This window comes from Passer montanus, unplaced genomic scaffold, assembly GCF_014805655.1.
Source record: "Passer montanus isolate IOZ18808 unplaced genomic scaffold, ASM1480565v1 scaffold54, whole genome shotgun sequence".
Classification (NCBI taxonomy): domain Eukaryota; kingdom Metazoa; phylum Chordata; class Aves; order Passeriformes; family Passeridae; genus Passer; species Passer montanus.
Genome location: NW_024370374.1, coordinates 2321850 through 2343716, shown reverse-complemented (window position 1 = coordinate 2343716; position 21867 = coordinate 2321850). Strand labels below are relative to the sequence as shown.

The 21867-nt window shown below is 40.9% G+C and overlaps 1 protein-coding gene across 10 annotated transcripts in view; it reads right to left on the bottom strand.

Moving 5' to 3' along the window:
• Positions 1–313: 313 nt before the first annotated feature.
• Positions 314–21867, bottom strand: part of MICAL2 (microtubule associated monooxygenase, calponin and LIM domain containing 2) — a 72420-nt gene continuing 50866 nt past the window's right edge. Inside the window, exons 14-27 of one of the 10 annotated variants that reach the window (XM_039725140.1) lie at positions 21647–21756; positions 18560–18631; positions 17829–17978; positions 16594–16698; positions 15160–15372; positions 14852–14953; positions 14129–14257; positions 8428–8526; positions 7916–8011; positions 6373–6559; positions 5147–5235; positions 4710–4809; positions 1801–1912; positions 314–536 (exon numbers count right to left, since the gene is read on the bottom strand). In XM_039725140.1, coding sequence (XP_039581074.1) covers positions 1818–1912; positions 4710–4809; positions 5147–5235; positions 6373–6559; positions 7916–8011; positions 8428–8526; positions 14129–14257; positions 14852–14953; positions 15160–15372; positions 16594–16698; positions 17829–17978; positions 18560–18631; positions 21647–21756 — 1547 coding nt within the window. In that variant the 3' untranslated portion in view covers positions 314–536; positions 1801–1817. Of the gene's footprint in view, positions 537–1800; positions 1913–4709; positions 4810–5146; positions 5236–6372; positions 6560–7915; positions 8012–8427; positions 8527–14027; positions 14258–14851; positions 14954–15159; positions 15379–16593; positions 16699–16776; positions 17596–17828; positions 17979–18559; positions 18632–21646; positions 21757–21867 lie in introns of those variants that run through there. The other 9 variants (XM_039725139.1, XM_039725141.1, XM_039725142.1 and 6 more) reach the window with 9 other exon arrangements.

The window sequence follows — 21867 nt, the reverse complement described above, 5'->3', positions numbered from 1 at the left end:
AGGACAGTGCTGTTTGTGTGTGCCCCATGCCCACCAACACCAGCTCCTCATCCCCAGGAAGGGTAAATCCCAGCACCAGTCACCCTGGATCTGCAGCAAGGGGACAACTCCTCAGGGACCCTGATGTGCATCACAAGGGACACGTGTGCAATGACACCACCACAGTGAAACTCTGGGGCCTCTGGCTCAGGCCACAAGCAGGGTAGCACCACAGCATCCACCACAAGAGGAAGGTGCAAAACCAGCGTGAAGTCACTACTAAGTCTCTGTACCCAGGAAATCTTTATAAAAGGAAGAGATGAAACAAGGAGACTTATAAAGAACTACATTTATTTTTGTTTACAGCAGATATAATAAATAAAGCTAAAACAATTTTCACCATGTGCAAAATACAGAATTTCCATGTGAAAATTTAAATACAGAATTAAAAACTATTTAATAAAAATACTCAGTTAAGATTATAAAGTAAAATGAAGACAGAAGATTTAGGAGGAGAAGGACAGAATCCTCACTGGGCAGGAAGAACAAGGAAGACTCTGCAACAGAGAGTAAAAAACACAGCAGTAGGAAGTGGTTTGAAATGGCAGACCTTTATGTCATGACCTTCATATTAAAGCATGCAGAGCTTTGTAACAACACACTGCAGCCCTGAAATACACTGGGAGTAACATCCCAGCCATTTGTGCAGGAAATGATGTTTGAAACCCAGAGAGATTCTGTGTGGGCACAGCGTGGGGACTTTCAGAGCCATCAAGTCATTTTAGGATACCCACACAAGTAAATACAATCGGCTGAGTCGTGCAAATGTACAGACCAGCAAGATAAGGAGCCTGGGGCTCTGGCCCTGCTGCCTTCCACACTCCTGGCTGAGGTGTGTGAAACGGGGCAGATGGCAGAGGATGTTTGGCCCCTCCTAAAACGGCTCCTAAGATCCATTCCCAAAGGCCCTTCCCTTTGAGAGGGGTCCTTGGTAGGGACAGCTGGGTCATGACCCCCTCAGCCAGACCTTCAGTGTACTTGCTGGTCAGCCTGAGCCCTTGGTTCTTGCTGGGATTCATTTCCCCTTCTAGACTGTCACCTAGTGATTATGCAAACTGGACCTTATGTCCTTATGTAAACAATACATACAAAATAATGTTGGGAGTTGGTCATGGAGAGGGGTGGCAATGTCTCGTGCAGCAAGAGAAACCCAATCATCAGAGTGCCAAGCAAGGCCCAGGTAATAAAACCACTCAAACCAAAGCACTCTGGCACGTTGATAGTTCAGCCTGAGAACCACATGCACTTTTAGGCCTGCCTCTGATGTCACTTGGGGTGGAAGACTAGAACTTGCATAGTTTTGGCTACTTTGTCTACAGAAACTTTCATACCACACTTTTCCAGTAGGAAAGGAGGAAAGTGCTCACACACTGCTTGCTCACTGCCTGTGTGAGCTCGATGCACATACGTGCTCATGTTAACCCAGAGAATCAGCTGGGTAATCACACCCTGACCTTATTTTAGTTCTTTCCTTCAGTTCTCTGAAAGAAATAAGGCTTTAACAAGTTCTTTCAAGAAACCCTTTACTTGCCTGACTTACCTTAAAGGCACAGGGAAGCGCACATGCACAGACACAGAGAGAAAAACATTACGTTTTCTAGAGCTGTGAACTCAGCAACAGGTTAAATAATCATGCCAAAGCTCAGTTAATATACCAGACACACAGATTGCTCCAACAGTTAAAAAACCCCCAAAACACACAATGAAATGCTTTCAAACAACAGCGTTAGTCATGTAATTTTGGAACTGGAAAAAAATCACCTGAGAGCAGAAAGGCTTCAGCCAGTGAGCGGGTGCAGCACCGGAATGTTGAATTGGACTAAAAGCAATGAGGGAGATTGGCAGAGAAGACAGCAGGGAAGAAAACACAGAACTTCATTTGGTTATGTAGGAAAGCATCAGGAAGATTACACTGGTAAAATGAATAACTGGCCAAAATGAAACTGCCTTTTTTTCATTCAATTATCCATGAGGACAAGCAGCTATGAGTATTACTAGCAGAACAGTAAGATACAGAGGTCAAAAAATTGACCAGTTGGAGTGATACCAATAAAACAGCCCTCCCAACAGAATCACCTGCAAAACCCCAGTGGAATATGCATGGTAATTAAGATTCCTCAGGAAAACATTTTCATTATGCAAGTTCCTGAATTCTGTTGTGGAAATGTAGGGATTTATGCCCTATTATACAAATCTATATAAAACCAATACAAATTTTTAATTTTTTTAATTAAAATTTTATTTTTTTTTCAATCTTATTTAAAGATTTTTAAATCTTCTTTTTACACTTTTTACTAGGAAGATTAATTTGGTTTATGTTCATTGGCCAGATATTTCCAAGTTTCTTACTACACCACCATTTTCTCTACATTTACCATTATGCTCTCTCTGCCGTAGCAAACATCAGGAGAACACTTAAAGAAGAAGTGTTCCTAAAGACTCTCCTATTGACAAACTGAAACCAAAATTGATGGCAGCCCAAATTTGGAAACTTGACTGCCCAGCAGTTTGCTGTGTTGCAGGATTAACCACACTGCAGACTGCCTCCTTTTGAGGGTGAAACAGTTACCATCATTAGAAAATTATTAAAAATAGTACAGGGTTTCCAAGTCAGGTTTTTAAAATGCTGTAAGGTACAGATACATTACACATATACAGATGGCCACTATGTAACTCTAATTATTGTTGTGTCCACTCAATGTCATAGCAAAGTTTGGCTGAATACATATTTGAGCATTAAAGGCAATTTATGTCAAAGGAATGCTACCTTATATCTAACGATTTTCTTCAAGCACTTTTTCAAGTTCCGTGCATAAAAATAACAATTTTTTCCCCCAAATACATAACCACTCTACAATATGATAAGTTCATCCTCATAGTTTAAAGAAAGTCAAACTATCTAGAAAAAAGATCCAGTTTGTCATTTATTTTAAACAGCAGACACATTTCATTTTCATATCTAAGAGGCAAAACAATTCAAATCATCTTTTCCCACATTATATTAAATCAAATCAAAAGAGAACAACAAACCACAGGACCTGCCAGCCTGCAGGCAGCACAGTCATTTGAGACCACTGGCAGGTGATTCTCAATTTTGCTACTAACTGAATGCAACAGTATTTCCTATTGTTTACGCCACATTCTCCTGGCTACAAATAAATGCTACAGGTGCGTTTCATTTTAGGCGACACATACTGGATTACCTATTTCCTCGTAAACTTCTGAATATAAATAAGTACTTGAAAGGCAGGGAGCATGCATACCTCGCTGGCTAACTAGGCTGAAAGTAATGAGCATTGGGATGTCACTGTGTCCTTGCTGTTTAACAGATTATGGTAGACCTTCTGATAAAGGTTGAGGGACATCTGAAAAAAATTTACTCATCTGCTGCTCCCGGTAATAGAATTTCACCTTTCTGCCACCAGCTGCACGCATTGAAATGAATTACCAAAGTAAGAAATTATCGCCTAAGAATATATTTTTAGGCTTTTAATGTTCGTTTTAAACCTGCATTTTTAAAAAATTCCAAAAGAGACTGGGAGCAGTGCCTGACCAGAGGCACGAAAGGAGTGACTTCAGTTACAGAGGAGTGCTCCATAAATTGATATGCCTCATATCAGCCACCAAATGAGGAAGCCTTGACTTGAGGAATGTCTGGTCTACTTCTTTCTACCAGTTCCTTTGACTTAAAATTTCAATCAAGCCTTCACTCAGCTACCATTTGCTCTTCAAATTTATTGAAAAACTTCAAATAAATTAGAACAGATAATACCCACTATCAACAAAAGGTATCCATCATATGTAAATCAATGTAGAAGGCATGACTAGGAGCAATGTGAATCATGTACATGATTTTTTGGAATCACATTCATGCAAGTAAAAATCTCATAACCTAGAGCAAAGATGAAAGCAAGAAAAAAAAAAAGCTACATGCCATACTCGGGTTTCAAACCCCAGCCATTTGTCAGAAATATTCCTGAAAGAACATACATTTTTTCATGGTCTAACTGAAAAAAAAAAACCTAGCTGGGGAGAATAGGAAGAAAAATGGTTTCAAAATGTACCATCTTCTCCAATGGTCTGACCACAGAATAAAACAGGTGGGGAAATAATCTAGAAAATATCCTTCATCTGACTCCATGTTCTGGAAATGCGTCTGGACACTGTCCTTCATGCTCTAACATACAGTACATTTTGTTTTGAAAATTTAAATTGTACCTCGCTGCTATGGGAAGGAATCCACCATTCAATGAAGTCATGCGTCACATTGCAGGAAGACCAAAAACAAAGCCCTCCAAACCAAAAATTCCCCTTGAGAAAGCAGCCAGGCTGTTAATTTTGAAAATTTGAAAGGCACAACTGAGCAAGACCCACAGTAGGGTTCAAACCCTACAGGAATCTTTTCACCCATTCAAGCACGTTTTCAAGTGAGAGCTCTGCTTCCCGGTACATGTGAGCGAGTACCTCTAGGAGAGCACAGAGGAGTGGCACCCCAAGGCTCAGGAGTTCGTACAGGTAGGTATAGTTATATGCATTGTCCCTGAAATGGAGGAGGGTAGCGTGCAGGAAACCATGCATCCAGTTAGACAGGCGGCTGGGAATGTCAAGCAGATCCCTGGTCACCCGCAGGGGCCAGCTTAGCGTGCCCCGTAAGAAGGAAGTCAGGATACCTGGGGACCTGTCCTCTGGACTGCTAGCAGTGGACAAACTGCTTTCTGTGGCGATCTCTGTGGGTTTGGCTTCCACTTTCTTCCACGCATCTATCGCCTCCTTAGGAAAAGCATTAAAAAATAAAATGTTAAATGTGATTCTAAAGTATGTAAGTCCAGTTTCTGCTACTGTCTTCAGTTTTTATATGCAAATTTTATATGAAAATCTTTATATATATTCAAGTCTTTATATACATTTTCCTAAGTTCAACTGTACTTTGCACAGATTCCATTGAGAACCAGATTATAAATATGCCAAACTCACAGAATGAGGTTTGTATTTTAGCACTGATTTTACTGCACATGAGGTAGAAAACATCCACACACACACAAGTATTTCACCCTGCCCCCAGATAAAGCTGCCTCAATATTGCATTGGCAATAAAATCACTCCATACCTTTCCATGGATCTGTATTGTTGCCCTTCTCTTTCTGTGTTTCATACTGGTTTTGCAGTGAGTAAAATGAGGTTTACAGTAAAATTTACCTACAAGAGGGAAAAATCAGTTACAGCATATGTTATTTATTCATATATGGACAGAAAAATCACTGTTGCATCTATTAAAAAAATGAAACCAGGATAATGAACAGTTGGGCAGCAAAAGGCACAGGAAACCTGGCACTCATTCTAACTGCTCTGAATAGGTTTCTTTTACAGATTTGCATATTAGTCCAAACAGGAAACCTGGCACTCATTCTGACTAACTGCTCTGAATAGGTTTCTTTTACAGATTTGCATATTAGTCCAGTAACACAAGGTCATTTATCTACCTCTCAGATATAAGATTAATAAACAGCAAAAAAACCAACATCCCATAAATACAAAGTTACAAACCAACAAAAGACATCAAGCAGAAAAAAAATGTCAATAATCTGCTAAAAAATACATCTTTGCAGTTTATCCACACTGAAAAAGAACCAATTTGACCTTGAATCTTTAATATTTTTGCAGAGGGAGATCAGGTTAATACTCTGATCTACTCAAATACTTTGGAAGGGACCAGGGAATTTCAATTTAGTTTATAATTCCATTCCAAACTAAAAAAAAAAAAAAAAAAAAAGGAAGGAAAACCCCAGAGGATTTAGGTGGGATGAAGCACCCAAGATCTGAACTGCTTGTTCTACAGCAGCCTGGAGTCTGAAATAAATCACACTGTGCTTGGTCAGTCCTACTGCTTTCAGCTCCTGACCATAACATTGTAACAGAAATAACCTACGTTCCCTGCATCCCTGTAAATCTGCCACTGCTATGGCTTGATCCTTATAGATCATGTTATTTAATGGCCAGTTTTAAATGGAGATAAGAATAACTCTGTATTATTGGAGAAACCTCACCCCTTTTTCCCCCCTTACTTCGACCTGTGATTCAACAGAGTGCATTTTGCACACTCAACTTATTTTCCACTGAGGATTTCTTCATTTACAGCTCAGGTCTGTCATAACTCAACTTTTTTGAAAAACTAGGGCTGCAAGTACAAGGACTCAAAGATCAGCAGGGACACAAACAGCACACTTGGCAGACCTCCTCCTGACCGTGCTACCAGGACAGACCTTTCCCCTTAGCTCCAGTAAGAGCACCAATACTCAGACATTTCAAAATACTCCTAAATAGCTCCTACATTACCTTCTTCAACATCAAAGGCATAAATTCCTAAGCGGAGTGTAGTAGAACATATTTCACACTTGAAGCACTCCCTGTGAAAGAAGTGGCCTTCTGCACTCAGCCGCTCCATGACATAGACCCGTTTCTTGCAGAAATAACAAATGTCACTCCCCCCGATGGACTTGGGGAATTCTTTTCGTAGAGAACCCTGTTCAAAGATAAAAACAGAACATAAAGCTGTGGCTCCACACCCAGATATAAATCCTTATGAAGGGGGCAGCTGCTTGAAGGGTTGCACAGCACCCTCCAAGCAAAATTACAGTAGGCATCAGTCAGCTTTTTAATTACTCATCATTGCAATTCTGTAGGTTTATGCAGAAATTAATAAATCAGACATCACAAGGACTTTAAAGGGGTGACTTTGATGCTGGACTTGCATCCAGTTTCCCTCTGGGAGTTCACCAACATTCTGGTTACTCAGGTCCAAGAGCAGCGTCATCCCTGAGTGCTCCCTCATCACCCTGCACCATCCTGGCTCCGGGACTCGTGTCTCTCTCAGAAGGTGAAGACACACCTCACCAGCCTCAAACAGCAGACTTGCATCTGCAGCCAAGCAAAAAAGCACCCTGAACTCTCCGTTCAGACACAATCTGGAGGACAATACAGGCTTGTGCTTTAAGTTCCAGGAGGAAAAGCAGGCAGTCAGTCTTCAAAGCTGCTGTCTGAACCACCCTTCCCATTGCCACAGCCGTGCCTCCCCTCTCAGCTGTGTTCCTCCCGAGACTACAGCCCAACCTGGGGCTTGGTTAGCTTTAAAAATCACTTTGTTTCCTACCACACACATTCAGAACATCTTCAATGCATTCAAAATACAATCCATATTAACCACATGAAACTATTTTCAAAGTCTGTTGAAATTAGGCTGGTAATTAACATTCTTTAATTGCCAGGAATCTCATCCCCTCTTACATACACATGCAAGGTACAGAAAAGTGAACTAGAAATTGATTAGATGCCACTGGACTTCCCTTTTCTTATTAGAGGCAGGTCGAGGATGTTACTGTGCATTACTGTATTATGGTTGGTTACAGGTCGGTACAGGTGCGCGTGCTGTGTCTGCCACATCCATCACCACCTCCCTCCCCTGCCACTATCCCTGCTGCCACAGGAGAGGTACCACACATGGGATGGAGGAGGAAAAGTCCAAGGCACATTCAGACAGTAGCACACAGTCCACACAACTCATCTTTCATTTGTGAGCAAAAGAAAGCCTTGGAACCATTTTTTAATGTTAAGTAGAACTCACAATTGTCATTGTCACATAGTCTTGTGCTCAGAAGTTGAGAATTCTATTCCAGATCTGCCATTAGTAATCAATTTTGCTCCGATGGATCATTTTAGAGCATGAATCTTTCCAAACAAACAACCATGCAAATGGAAAACCACACAGATGTGCTTTTAAAACCATGGTATTAAATAGATCAGATAGTTACAGTGAAGCTGAAACAACTGAGTTTAGTGCTGGCTGGTAAGTAAAGTGTCATCACCACACACAACACCTTACTTGGCTTCCCAGTACCTGACAGCTCTGAGTGGTGGAGGCAGCAGATGGTAACTGAGGAATGGGGCAAGAACCTGCAGCTCTGTCCAGAGACCGCTTCTGAATTCAACACAGAACAGTGTCAGAGTTGAGAAACAGCCCTCTTCAAAAGGAGGCACGGTGATTCAACACTCGAGTGTTAAAAATAACTGCATAAGCATGTACTGCACAAAACTTTCTTTAGAAGCCACCCTAAGTAATAATTGTCTTCTGTTACTAATTCTACAGTGATTACATTTAATAAAAGCCTCCTGAAGTTTTAATTCACACAGTCAAGTAACAGAAATAGAAATAGAAGACGTGGAGAGCAACATTTCCATCAGCACATTGTGCCGATGTGCACTTGATTCTTTCATATAGTGTTAGACCTTTCATAAGGCTTCAAGTGTTCCACAACTGGGCTCTTAAGTCAGGATGGCATTCTGGGAACATTACCCTTAAGTCAAGTTACTGTTTCTTTGTGGGTTTAGTCTTACCAGTTCAAGCTGTGGCTTGGGTCTGTGATCATTCACATACAGATTTACAAGAACTTCAGCCACAGCTCCAATTGCACGTGAGACCTTTCCTACAGTCGTCTAACCAGGAAAGGGAGGAAGATGAAGAATAGAAGGAAGAGCTTTAGTTACCCTTGAAAGAGAATTTAAAGACAAAAAAGGACAAGAATGATTTGGGCATGCAAACATTGATACAGGGAGGCAGGAGAAAGAGCAGAGGGAAAGCCCAGCAGAGCACAAGCATGTTCATGCGTAACCAGCGTGGGGCCACAGAAGGCTTCTGTGCAGCCCACAGACTTTTCCCTGAGGATGACTGAGAAGTTCCTGATGGGAGCAAATGCTTCTCCTCAAGGCTTCTCAGCTCATGAAAGGGCTGAGCTGGGAGCCACTGCCTGGCTATCTGAGCTGGACATTGGACATTAAAAAAAACCCTACTGTTCACTTCAACTTCTCTGAGACTTGGCTGTTACATTTCAGAACAGGGGTGGGTTTGATCTCCATATTAACACTCCCAAACTGTGACATTTCAGGGAACATTCTATGAAAATGTATGAGCCAAGCCCCACACAGAAATGTTTTGTTGGTGCTCACAGGGCAACCATTTGCCCTCTTCCCAGTGACTCATTGCAATGCCAGAGAGAACTGGAGAAACCACGCTAGTGAGAGGGAAAACTCCTTTAATCTGCCTCATCATACTGCTGCAGCCATGAAAGTCAGGCTATTTTTAACCAAACGTATCAATCATGCTAGTGAGAGCGAAAACTTCTCCTTTCATCTGCCTCATCACACTGCTGCAGCCATGAAAGTCAGGCTATTTTTAACCAAACGTATCAATCAGGTCTGCAAGGAGCCAGCAGTGGCTTAGGCTTTGTGGCTCCAAATGCAAGTAGACAGACCAGTGACTGCATGGTCTGTGCTTCCCTGCCCAAACACCTGCCTGGGGACTGGAACAGGGGAAAAGTGTGTGTGCATGAGTGTGTGAGTGGCAGCAAGTAGGGAGGTACTCTGCTCCTGGAAAACAGACAGTAAAGGCTTCACAGATTTACAGAAATATCTTCCACTATAAATCAAATTTCCTGTATTGATTGGGATTTCAGCTTTCTAGTCAATGTAAGATCCCACAGCCTCTCTCGTAGCAAATGCAGCAAGGGCCATCCTGGTCTGGCCAGGGGTCTGGTGCTCTGCTTCTGAACTCAGAGCACTGTTTTTTTCCATTATACATATGATACATGATATCATAGCTAATACTCCATTTGCCTCTCACAGAGCCCAGATCTCAAGGAAGTCACCCTCTTCTCAGTGAAGTGATTCGTCTACTGCCACAACACCAAGTCCTGCTAATTGAAGGTTTTAATACACCAGAAAGTTACCATAAACAAAGGAGAAAAATATAAATGCAACGGTATTTGGAATACTTTAAAACAATCTTAAAGCATTTTCCATCAAGTTTAAGAACACTTATAATGCACTGTGGGTGTGTTATCAAAAATTATTATGGATAAAAAAGTTCAAGGGAACATGCTCCCCTTTATAGCTCCCCTTATCTTTTGAGAGTCATCTCATAACTCACCTGATATCCAGGCAGGTACAAGATATACACATTAAAACTACAAAGGCCATTTAAGGGACAAATTTCTATCCTGTTTGGTTTTGTTTAGTATAAAAAGACTTTAAAATATTACTCAATACCTGGAGACAACTTCTGGGTAATAACTGCAAAGTTATCTGCTAATTACACACCACAACGCTGTCCCAAGTGGCACAGCATTTTATAAACCACTGCAATAAGTGCTACTTGCCACTACAGGAAAACTACATTCCTTTGATTTGTTTAAGAACATGGAACAAACAAAAAAAAATTTCCTCCCCAAATTCTGCACCTCTGAATATGCTGGGCAATTTCCAGGCCATGTTGTACACGTACAAGTAATGTACAAGTTCTTGTCCACAAGATCCAAGGTAAAAGATAGTGTTCAAAGTCAGTTGAAGCAGAAAGTTTTCCTTGAACTAGATAAATACTGGAGCAATCAGTTAAATAACAAGGCTGTGCTTAAAGTGCAAGTAGTTGAATTTCAGGAAAAGTATCCTTGAGGCTGAACTACACCTTGAAATTCATCAGGTTGGCTGATTTCTGTTCTCCATCCATTGGAACAATCTATGTAAACATTAAAGCAGCCAAAACAAGAAAATTGCATGTTTATACACACTTTAAAAATGTTACTAAAAAGCAAATGTTCCTATAATGAATGCGAATTCACATTCCAAGTAAAAGCAAGTGAGATTTCAATTTAATTTAGCAACAATGCCCTTAAAATCATGCTTTAACTTTTGGTCAGCCCTGACTTGGTCAGGCAAGGGATGTTTGCTGCACATCCCTTCCAACAGAACTACTCTGTTCTGTTCGAGTGCCACTCAATCACCAGCCAGAAACGTCAGGGCAGGATGAGGATGCGCCAGGGCAGCCCCAAGAGCACCTGCCACCCCCAGAAGCACTGAGACTACTGAGGTTACTGCTCCACTGAAGTCACACACAGCTTTGTAATGCTGGGGCCACTGTCTGCATGTATCAGGCTCACAGTTCAGGCAGCTTTATGCCAGCAGCTTTAAAGCCTTTGCTGAACAGCAATCCTAAACAGTTACCTTACACGGTGAATTTCAGGGAACAACCAGAAAACACTTAAAAATCCCAAGTGTTTGTGATTTCCTCACACTGTTGAGCTGTCAGTGGCAGATGCTTTCCAGCAGGTTGACCAGGGTGGTTATTATCATGGGAAGAGAAAGCTGCCTTCTGTATTTCCCTGCGTTATTATTCAGAGCTGCACAGCCAGCCAAGTAAGCCTCAGTGGCATTCTCATAAAACAAAGGAAACATGCTCTCTGCCTCCAAAAGCATACAATGCTTTCCCTTTGTTCTTTCATATCCTTAATTATTTTCCTGGTCTTATTTTGCTTTGAGGGTGATTTATTTACTTTTCATACAAGCTGCTACGTATATTTTCTCTCTGAGATAAACAACATTTGAGTAATAAGTTACTGTGTGTAGGAAACACCCCAGCCCTGCTTACTGCTGGCAATTAGAGTCACGTCACTGAAGGGAAGCTGTTGGTCCAAGCTCTGCAGGGAGTAAATTGATTGCAAAAACTTCCCAGTTCTTACGACACACGGTGTGGATTCACTCATGCACAGCTCAGAGGAACAGAGTTTTCTGAAGGTTAATCCAACCTTGAGCAGAAAACAGGAATAACCAAAGCCCAGCCTGTAATACAATATATGCTAACTCATAATTCTAGCTATGTGAATTTTGACAGCTGATTGAAGCTAGAAAGTACTTCTGATTATTATTGGTATATTACACACAGAAGGTAATTCTTACTAAGTTGTAATGACTGCATGTCGTGAAAGAAAGAATATGGACTCACAGCTTTCTTTTCAAGTGTTCCTTGCAGGACTTAGACTTAATAACAAGTTTCTGTAATTAGACAGAATTAATAGCCACTCTTTTCAATAACTGTGTCCCCATAACTAATACTGTTCCAAGCAAAACTCAACAGGTGCAATGGTTTGTCATGTCTGGTAACAGCCTCAGAACTCACCTGAAATTAAAATGACAGCACTAGCTATTTAAAACCATGGGAGGGTGCTGATATTTATAGGTCATATATCATGAAGCCTTACAGAACTCAAAACACTTCTATTACCTTCTGTTTGCTGGGGGAAAAGAAGAAACACTTGACAGCAACACACAGCAGCTCTTCCTGTTGATTTATCAATCCCAAAACACTTTCTGATACTGAAGTCTACACTCAACTAATGATAATTCTCAGAACAGAGAGTAGAAATTCAAGTTTTGAGACCCATAACTCCCCTCAAGATAACAGAGACATAGGCAGTTTCTGGCATATTCAGAGCAGAGAGGTCCAAACGTATTGTTGAACAGCACTTGAAAATGCACAATGTGCACCTGAAATACTGTTGAATTTTTATATATATAGCACTACACATTTAGTCACATTTAGTGCTTTACAGAGCAGGATAAAATTTTCACATTCTGAAAGGTGAACAACCTCTAAGAATAAAACACAGGGACAACAATTTGACCGTGAAAGGGCAGGGTGTGATTCTATTACCACCTGTGCCCCTGACAGGAGGAGCAAAGATCACCTGATCATTACCAGACCTGCTGTTTAAAAATTCTCCCAAATGCCACACAAAATGCACCACATTTACACCCATGAAATGCACAGTGTACAAGAGGCTGGCAGCCTGTACAACACATGGAGCTGGGTATGCAGGCATCAAAATGCTCATGCATGTAGATCTGCCAAAGTGTAAATGTAGTCCTACTTAACTAGCCAAATATTTACCCAGTGAGATGAACATATATTTACTGTGCTGGTGACAGAACTAGATTTTCTTGCTTCAGCTGAGCTGCATTCTGCCAGCATCTCTAGTGAGAGCACTTTTCGCTGAAGTAAACTCAGCCTGAGTGAAACCAAGTAACAACAAACTATTGCCACGCCATTTAAATACAAAGGCAAACCAATCAAGGCTCTCAGTGCCCTTTAAACAAAATCCAGTTTTTAAAATATCCAGAAAAAAAGATTGCTCAGGACAAAGGCTCTCCAAGAAGTGATGTTAAAATCCCAATAAATTATTTCTGACAGAGTTTCCACATGATTAAAAGCCTAGTTCTCATATTCTAAAGGGTTTTTGAGATAGCTTAGGTTTGGGTTTTGGGGTTTTTTTTATTCTCTTTGCAGAGTCACAAAGTTCTCCGAATCAAATGAACATTAGCCCCCAATCTTTTGGAAACCATGACTTAGCTTAAACCCATCACATGTTGTACCTCTTAAGTCAAAAAAGTAAGAGGTAAATCCAGGCAGAGGAATTACTTTGAAGCTGAATGAAGGGAATTAGGGGATTACTGCAGCGAGGCACCTGCTGAGCTTGCAGTGTCCTTGAAGGGCCATGTCCCCTGTATTTCCCTGGGGACTGGGAGTCAGGCACTCATTGCACCACAGCCCATTAGCACCAGCCCCAGCAGTAAGAACTGAGTACCTCTGACCTAAGTGTCATCTCCTTCTTTCCAAGTATGGATGTTTCCTCTCCATAAGGTCTGCTGTTACAAAGAACTGTATTCTAGCTATTCACATGCAGAAGCAAGTTTAAAGCACAAATAATTAAGCAAACAATAATAAAATGTCTGTATTGGTAAATGCTCATACAATTCTAAGGCATGTCCATTCTAAGATGTGGTTAAAATAACCATCATTGTGCAGGTTTTCTCCTGCAGAGCAGACAGATATGCTTATGAAAAGAAACATAAATGCCACCAACCCCACAGCACCCAGTTTGCTTTATAATGTGAAGCTTTCTTCAGCATGCCTGTGGTATCATCCAACAGCAGATCATTCAAAATAAGCAGCAATGCAAAATTTTCAGAATTGAAGTAAAAAAATGTTAGCCATTTGTTTTGTCCTTCAGCTTTCACCTGAGCCATTGCTGATGATGACATTCCTCTTACAAACATGCAGAACTAACAACAGCAAAAAGGGAAATTTTGATTTAAATGTGAACTACAACCTATACAACAGGTCTGCTGGCAGCACCTTCCATCCAAGCCATTTCTCAAGCAGCTTGAGTAAAAGTTTGGGTTTTACATGAAAAATCTCTTAATAGAGTACCTGTTGAGAAGAAACAGCAGAGGAAGCTGAACCAACAGATGATGAAGCAGCAACAGCTGAATGATGAGGTGCAGAGCAAGAGGGAGTTGGGGGCTGAGAATGGGGTAAGCCTTTAGTAGGTAGCTTATTCTGTGTAGAGCAGAAACAGGAGAGTTATCCAAGAGACAGTGACATCAACACAGGTTAAGTTCACAGTCATGCATCAAAAAACCAGAAACACAACGACAGTTCTACTCTTCTTGCTACCTCTGCACAGTCAGGGCCCAAGGAAATCATCATGGCATCTTCATGGTAAATGACATTATTGTACTATTTCTTTAATAGAAATATTCACAGTGTGCAGTAAGGTAAGATAGTGCTGGGAGAAGGCATAATGAAATCCAGCAAAAACCAGAGTGCACCAAGTACCACTGCTCAGCAACTGATTAGAAACTGTGAGTCAGCAGTCTGTGCTTAAGCACAACACATAGCTTATTTGAACACATTTATCTCCTGCTAAAGCACTCTGATTAGCTTTATGATTCAGATTGTTTCACCTCAATTAACAATGCAATAATATTTAAACAACACTTTTTACTAGTTTCAGTGGAATCCACATTACTTTTCAGATCCACACAGAATGAAAGAAAGTAAAAACCAAAACCACTGCAATTTCTTGCCCTTCATGAATTCTTATATATCTTCCAATTCAGCAGTTCTTCAGGTGCAAAACTTAAAATTCACCTTCGGAAACTCCATGTATCCAAACATTGAGGCGAGATGTGCTGCTTTCTCTTTAATGTTCTTTTTATGGAATTCCCTATTTGCTATGGTCTGAGCTCTTTTCTGCAGACAGCCAAGGAAGGACAGCCAAGAAAAGAAAGAGAGAGATTTCAGTTAAAATCACATCCATTAACAAAACACAGAAGTTTGTAGGAAGACTTATTGTCTTAATACAACCTACAGTCAACAGAGAACAAGCCAGCAAAACCACAGTACACAGATTGTCATAGGCATTTAAGAGACAGAAAGGAAAAGAAGTTGCTTGTCACCTGTTTCATTTTTTCCTCCAGGTGCTGAAGACGCTCAAGCACTCCAGAAAGCACAAATGCAGCAGAACAGGCAGACGCGAGATTTTCAGAGGTTTCTGACAGACTGGGCTGGGGATCTGTTTTGCGCACAGTCTTTGCTCTCCTGGCCATATGATCAGAACCATTTAAAGACTGTTTGGGTTCCCTGACCTCGTGTTCACTCCTAGCTACCACCTGAAACTGGGAAACACTTGAAGTGAACAAAACTCTGCTTTCTGCACTACCATGCAGTATATGCAACTTTTAAGGACGCTTCCGAAAGAACGGCACAGTCATGCACATAACCAGAAATCAAATGTTCTCACACCACTCTTTGCACACTGTCTACTGAGCTTCTGGTGCTTGTGCACATGCACTGAAATAAATCCTTGTGCAGGCCTTGACATCCTTCTCTACACTTCTGAGTTTTTGTGAAAAACCTCAGCAGCAGTGCAGAACATCTTTTTCTAGGGTTTACAGCAAAGGTTTTGGGTTGGGGTATTTCAGCAGCACATCTGCCTGAAACTCAGCTTGTAATCAAATTATATTTATGAGGATTTCAACAGTAATTCTTGCCATAGTTCTAGATCTAGTCTGATCCAAATCAGTATACAATGTATTTCAGATTTAAGGCATTTGCTGAGGAGTTCAGAACACATCTCTGAATTTGAGTTTTCATATAAAATAGCTTCTGACCTGCAGATTCTCACATGCAACAGAGATCTCATTTCACTGCAGACTGCTCTTAAAGTGCCATTACAGGATGTTTACTTCAATGTGAAACTCTGATGAAAAGTGAATGTCAATACTGTTTGAGATGAGATTGCTTTCAGTGAAAGTATTAAGAGAGAAATTTAGACTACATTGTCAAAAATTTTTCCCCATATATGTGATGCTGCAAAAGAGCTTTCAGCAGAAATTCTTATTACAAGTTCTACTTATAGAAATAAAACACCTGGGCACCAATATCAGCTTTTAAATGCTCAAGCTTTTATCTTATATATTTTTGCCAGGTTTCTCTCTTAGCCTTATCATTACAATAGCCCAAAGCATCAAATTTTGCACAAATATATGCACAAACTTTCAGGTACTGCTGTAGTTTTCTCACATGTTAAATGTAGCTTTGTAAATACATTCATACAATTTGGAGTCTAGATATGGTAACACAGAAATCAACACTTGTGTTCTCAGGGTATTTCCACACTTTCAGAGAGTCTTCTCATTTGGCAAAGCAGGTGTAAAATAGCTTTTACTTTTTAATGGTGTTTTCACAATTCTCAGCTAAATGCGTCTGTGAACTTGGCAGTTTCCGTCCAAATATTGCTTTGTATCTTACGTAGCTCCGCAATAACAGCAAGTTCCCAGCAGTGAGAGAAATGCTGTGCTTGACAGGTGTTACCTATAGGAGTTTCCTACCTGCCTTTTTGGTTGAGGTGGAAGAAGGCTTGGATCCATAGGTTTAGCAAAGCGAGGATTAGCAGGAGGGTCAGAGGAGAGCAGGGCTGGTCTATCTGTTAGCTCCTTGTAAAGCATTTTTAAAATTGCAAAGACAGAGATAAGGAGGGGGAAAAAAAGGAAGACAGTAAATAGGATTCAAAGAATTTCTGAGGCAGAAAGAAATAAAAGCTTCTTTTAAAGACACATTACTATGAAGCTTAACAACAAATTTTGCATATTTTTGCCACCTACCCATCTTATTAGCAACTTCTACCATCAAAGATATACTTAAAGTTGAACACATTTAGTACTTTTTACCAGAGTTTATGATCAAAATAACTTCCTCCAGCATGGCCAAGGAAATCTCTGGCCACTCACCACACACTGAAAGCTCAGGGCACAGACAAGTAGCCAGGTAGTGTGCAAACAACTTTGGTTCAAGGATAGACAAAGTCACTGGACATCTATAAAGCCTACAATACTGAAGGACCTAAATATTTAAATAAACAAATGGATACATGGATGAAGAATTAAGAAAGCCACCATCTTTCTCGAAACATCCACAACTTGCTTATCCTTCCTTCAGATCTTTCAGATGACAGATCTAAACTCTGCTGATTCCAACTATTTCTGGTTGAAGTGATTTTGAGCTTCTCCCATCTACCTTGGCAGCATGGGATTGTTTTTAAAATACCTGTAGTCACACTAACAACAAACCACGAAAACGCTGTACGATGCACAAATGTATTCCACCCTGCCTAGTTTTGGAATGGAAATGGCAGCCAGACATATCTTGCAAGAGATTAGGTTTCCTTTTGACACTTCCTAGGTTTTCCATAAAGACAGACTCCACAGGATATGCAGTGTCCTTTATTTGAAAAGTATAAGCAACAACAGGCCTTCTGCAATACTGTATGCAGCCACCTTAGACTTCCAAATAACACAACTTCTACAGGCTCACTTCCATGAGATTTCTAGACACTGTAACACAGCAACACATTATTGTTAGATGCCTTAGTCAATCTATATGAGTTGTATTTGTTTACCAAGTATTGAGAGAAATACTTTTAATTTGCATGAAGTATTAAAAAAGACAACCCACTTAAAAGACCCCCTAACAGAGTCCTGTCTTCCCTGAGAAATCTGCATCACCTTCACAAGAAGGGACTACAATTCAATTTCAGAGATGGCGTTCATGTTCACCTATGACCTACCTGTCTCTGCAGAATTGTATTTGAAGCATTCTCTTCAAACTTTGCCAGCAGCTGAGTTGCCATTGATTTGACTTTGTTCTGGTTCATTCCTTCTCTGCCATCATTCTGTTCCTTCCCATTGTCTGTCCCCTGGCTTGGAAAGCCTGAAGTCTGCAAGGAAACAACAAACTGTGTTTTTCTTATGTTTCCTACAACACTCATGAAGGGAGAGGAGGAGAAATGCATCGTCCTTTTCAGCAAAGGGTGAAAGGAAATATAGTCTGCAGTATATTAAAATGACATGTTTAGCATGCAAAAATTGCCAAAAAGTATTTTTGTGGGTCCCAGATCACAGTAAAATGGAACATTAATCAGTGCTGCTATTCATAAAGCAGAGTCACAAAGGTGGCAAATCAGAGAAGGGGTAGAAACCAAGCTGCAATGCAAAATCTTCAAATAAGAAATTGTCTAAATAGACAATTAGGAAAAGGAAAAAAACCCCAATACGTTAAATGTTCCTGTGTCAGTACAAAAACTAGTGCAATTTAGTTAATGCTCCACTCCCTACCAAACGATTAAAATTAATTCAGCTCTTCTTTAGTGCACACCACAGTAAATTCAAGGCTTCAAGGGAGAGGTTTTTTCCCTGCCACGCTCCAAAGGCCAAACCTTGGCCCCCCAGCTCCCAGTGCTTCCTTAGTTCTGGTGCCCATCAAGGAGCTGGACACGGGTGGGCACCACTAAACACCAACCTGTTCAAAGACACCAAAGAGTCCTTTACGACGCCTTTTGTTAGTCTCATTTTCTTCTGTTTTCCCTTCAGCCTAAAAGGGCAAAGCCAAAACAAGTTCTATGAGTTACTGCAGCAATTCCCAAGTCCACCCCAGCAGCTCCTCCCAGGAGAAGTTCCATCCCCAGGCAGGTGAGGTCTGGGCTGTGCTCAGCCAGGCACACACAGGTAAGCAGTGCCAACATCAGGGCATCTTGCTGCCCCCCGTCAGAGCCCCCAGCTCAGCAGCTATCAGAGCAGGAAGAGCTGCCACACAGCCCCTGACTGGGAGCTCTCACTGGACTCCAGTGCATGAGAACACATGCTTGTACACTGTGCTGAGCAGGCCCTACAACTTGGTGTTTAATCTTTCCCTCTTTCAGTGCTGAGGAGTTTAGAATTCATAAAGCACTAACACATCCTTGAAGAAAAAGGTTTTACAGCATGAGTTATTCTGTGAATTTTCAGCTAGACTGTACTGTTTTCCAAAGAAGTAACAAAACCCAGAAACCCCTCACTCTTTCACTGTAACCCCCAAATCTCTCTTGAACCATGTATCTGCATGCAGATCATGAATTCATAGTACAGTCATACTTCCTTTTTTGAGCAATTACTGTCTGCCTTAAAGATCTGTCTCCTCATAAGGTTCACCTCCCTGACTATGGCTGAACATTACAATACTTAAGCAACAAAACTGCTTCTTTTGTGTTCAAGCCACACACATATTTCATTATTTTACTCAACTAGAGATTACATAAATCAGTAATACTTCATACTCAGTCTGCACAAACTTGAAAAGTAGTCAATGCTGGCAAATTTTTATAACTTCTTATAACATTCAGTCATGAAGATTTGATACAGTGACAGTTTATGAACAACAAACTATATTCCACTTATTGGCATTTGCCCACGCTGTAACTTAGTGCCTGCTCAGCCAACTTAAAAAACCCCAAAAAGGAATAAAGAAAGATCAAAGAATGCAGGCTTTCTTTTTACATATAGACTGTTTGCAATAAATCATTATGCAGTGAAGACGAGTAATCCCAAACAAGTTGTGGGCAGACACCAAAGGACTCAGATGACAATATTTCAATTACTTTGCTTTGCTACGTTGTCTTTCAAGCAGCAGCTCAGCAAAACCCAGCTCTGCACTACCTACAGTCCTCAGTCCACCCAGAAAGGGTGAACACAGAACAGCACAATGTATTCTGCATAATAGCCTGGGCCACATAAAAGCAGCTTTTGCTTGAGTGAATGGAGCAAAGCAAGATGCTACCTTTCAGAAATCAGACAGAAAGGACTCTCATTAACACGCTGACAAAGAAGTGAAAGACAAAGCAATTTAATTGCCAAGCAAGACTCCAAAAGGGCTGTGCCCTGCATTGTGTAAACACCTCCATTCATTTATTAGTCTGGAGCACAGGAAATCTCAGTTCCTCTCCAGCCGGGCTGACACTCCGAGGAGAATGGAAAACATGATCCAGCTCAGCACAGGCTGCCAGAACAGCCACAGCCACCCCAGCTCCAGGCCCCCCTTCCTGGTCTCTCACAGCCTGCGCCCAGATAAGGATCCCTCCTCCAGCCCAATCCAAGGACAACTACATGCCATGGAAGTTCAGTTAGCAACACTCTCTGCTCTCCTAAAGCCTGGACAGAACATTTGATACACATACCCCTGGATAATGCCCAGCACCACTTTCTGCACGGGAAAGAACCCTAAAAAAGCTGAAGCCACAGCCAAACCCCAAACTCAAGCAATTGCTTTCCGAGGAGCTTAATTTCCCAGCTAGTTTCAGCTGGTTGTGGCACTCCCAAGTCTGTTCTAATCCAAGTACCCTAACCCACCTTGCTTGGTTTGACAGCCCATCCATGACAGAGCTGCAAAACCTCGCACAAAATGCCTTGTTTCCCAAGCTGATTTGGGAAATAATACTTCCACTTCTCACTTCCAACGAGCTCCCGTAGTGTGAAACCAGAGGGGCCCTTCAGGCAAATCACCTCGTGCTTTCATGTACTGCCAAGAACTCCAGCTCCTGCTATGACAGAAGGCTTATTTCATGACAGGAGGTTAATCAGAGGCTCTATGGCTCAGTAATGGAAAGCTCTCCCCACTGCTAAAAGTCTGTTTACTTCTGCAAACAACTCACTGAAAAACAACATTGTGGTCATGATAAAGGTTTCCCTTCTAGAGAAGTCACCCACAAGAAAAAGCAAAGTCTATTCTGCCTGTTTGGTTTCTCACAGCTTGGCTATCTGGGAACCATGTCACTTAGCTTTGTGTATATGTGGGTGGCAGGAAATAATTATTTCCTAACAAGGATATTTGAAGTTACTGGACAATTGACTGTCCACAGGTTTTGAAAAAGGGTTTGCAGATGGAAAGAATTCAAGACAAAAGTCAGTGTAGGAAGTATCTGGAAATTCTGGAGTAATTCTTCAGGTGAAAAAAATAGAAATCACATTTCTATAAGACAAGAGAGCAACAAATTTAAAAAGCAGTATATTAAAATACTGAGAAATGCAGTGGATGTGTACATGTGCAAACTTGGGCCTTTGCAAAGCTTCAAGGCTCTGTAGTCCTTAATCACAGCATGTATGGGCATGGATTTTTTTATAACACAGGGATATAACAGGGCCTGTCAGTAAGTTTTCATTAATAAGTAACCAAGAGAGAAAAGTACATGGGCATGACTAAGAGATTGTTATCCCAAAGCTGCTGATCAACCTGCCCACTGTTTGTCACCACTGCAGGTTTCCTCTGTGGGAGCTGGAAAACTTCTCCTCAAAACCCAGACAGAACCCACAAACTGTGCAAATCACTGCTTTTTTCAAAAAGCAGCACTCCCTCCCAATCAATAAACAGTGCAACATAGCACTGATTATTTGAACTGGTATATAATAAAATGGCTGTATATTTAACTCCAGGAATACAGAGCTACAGGACTCTTTTTCTTACAGGTAGAAATAGCTCAGTGTATACATAAACCCCTTATTTCTGAGCCTGAAAGTTTTTTTTTTCACCTTTTCAGAAAAACAATATTCATAGGGCAAGTCTTGCTTCACAACTCACCTTTGGTACTCGTTTTCTTGTTAAACTTAAATTGATATAATTATTACAGATGAAATTCGATTTTGGTAAATGAGGATCATTATTTTCTTCATTTTGCTTCTCAACAGCATCTGTTGAAAAAACAACTACTTAGGATATTTATTTACATTTGTTTTTAAATTATTCTGACTAAGCCAAAGCTTTCTAGTTGAGTGTTGGTAACATAGGCAAATAAAATGAAT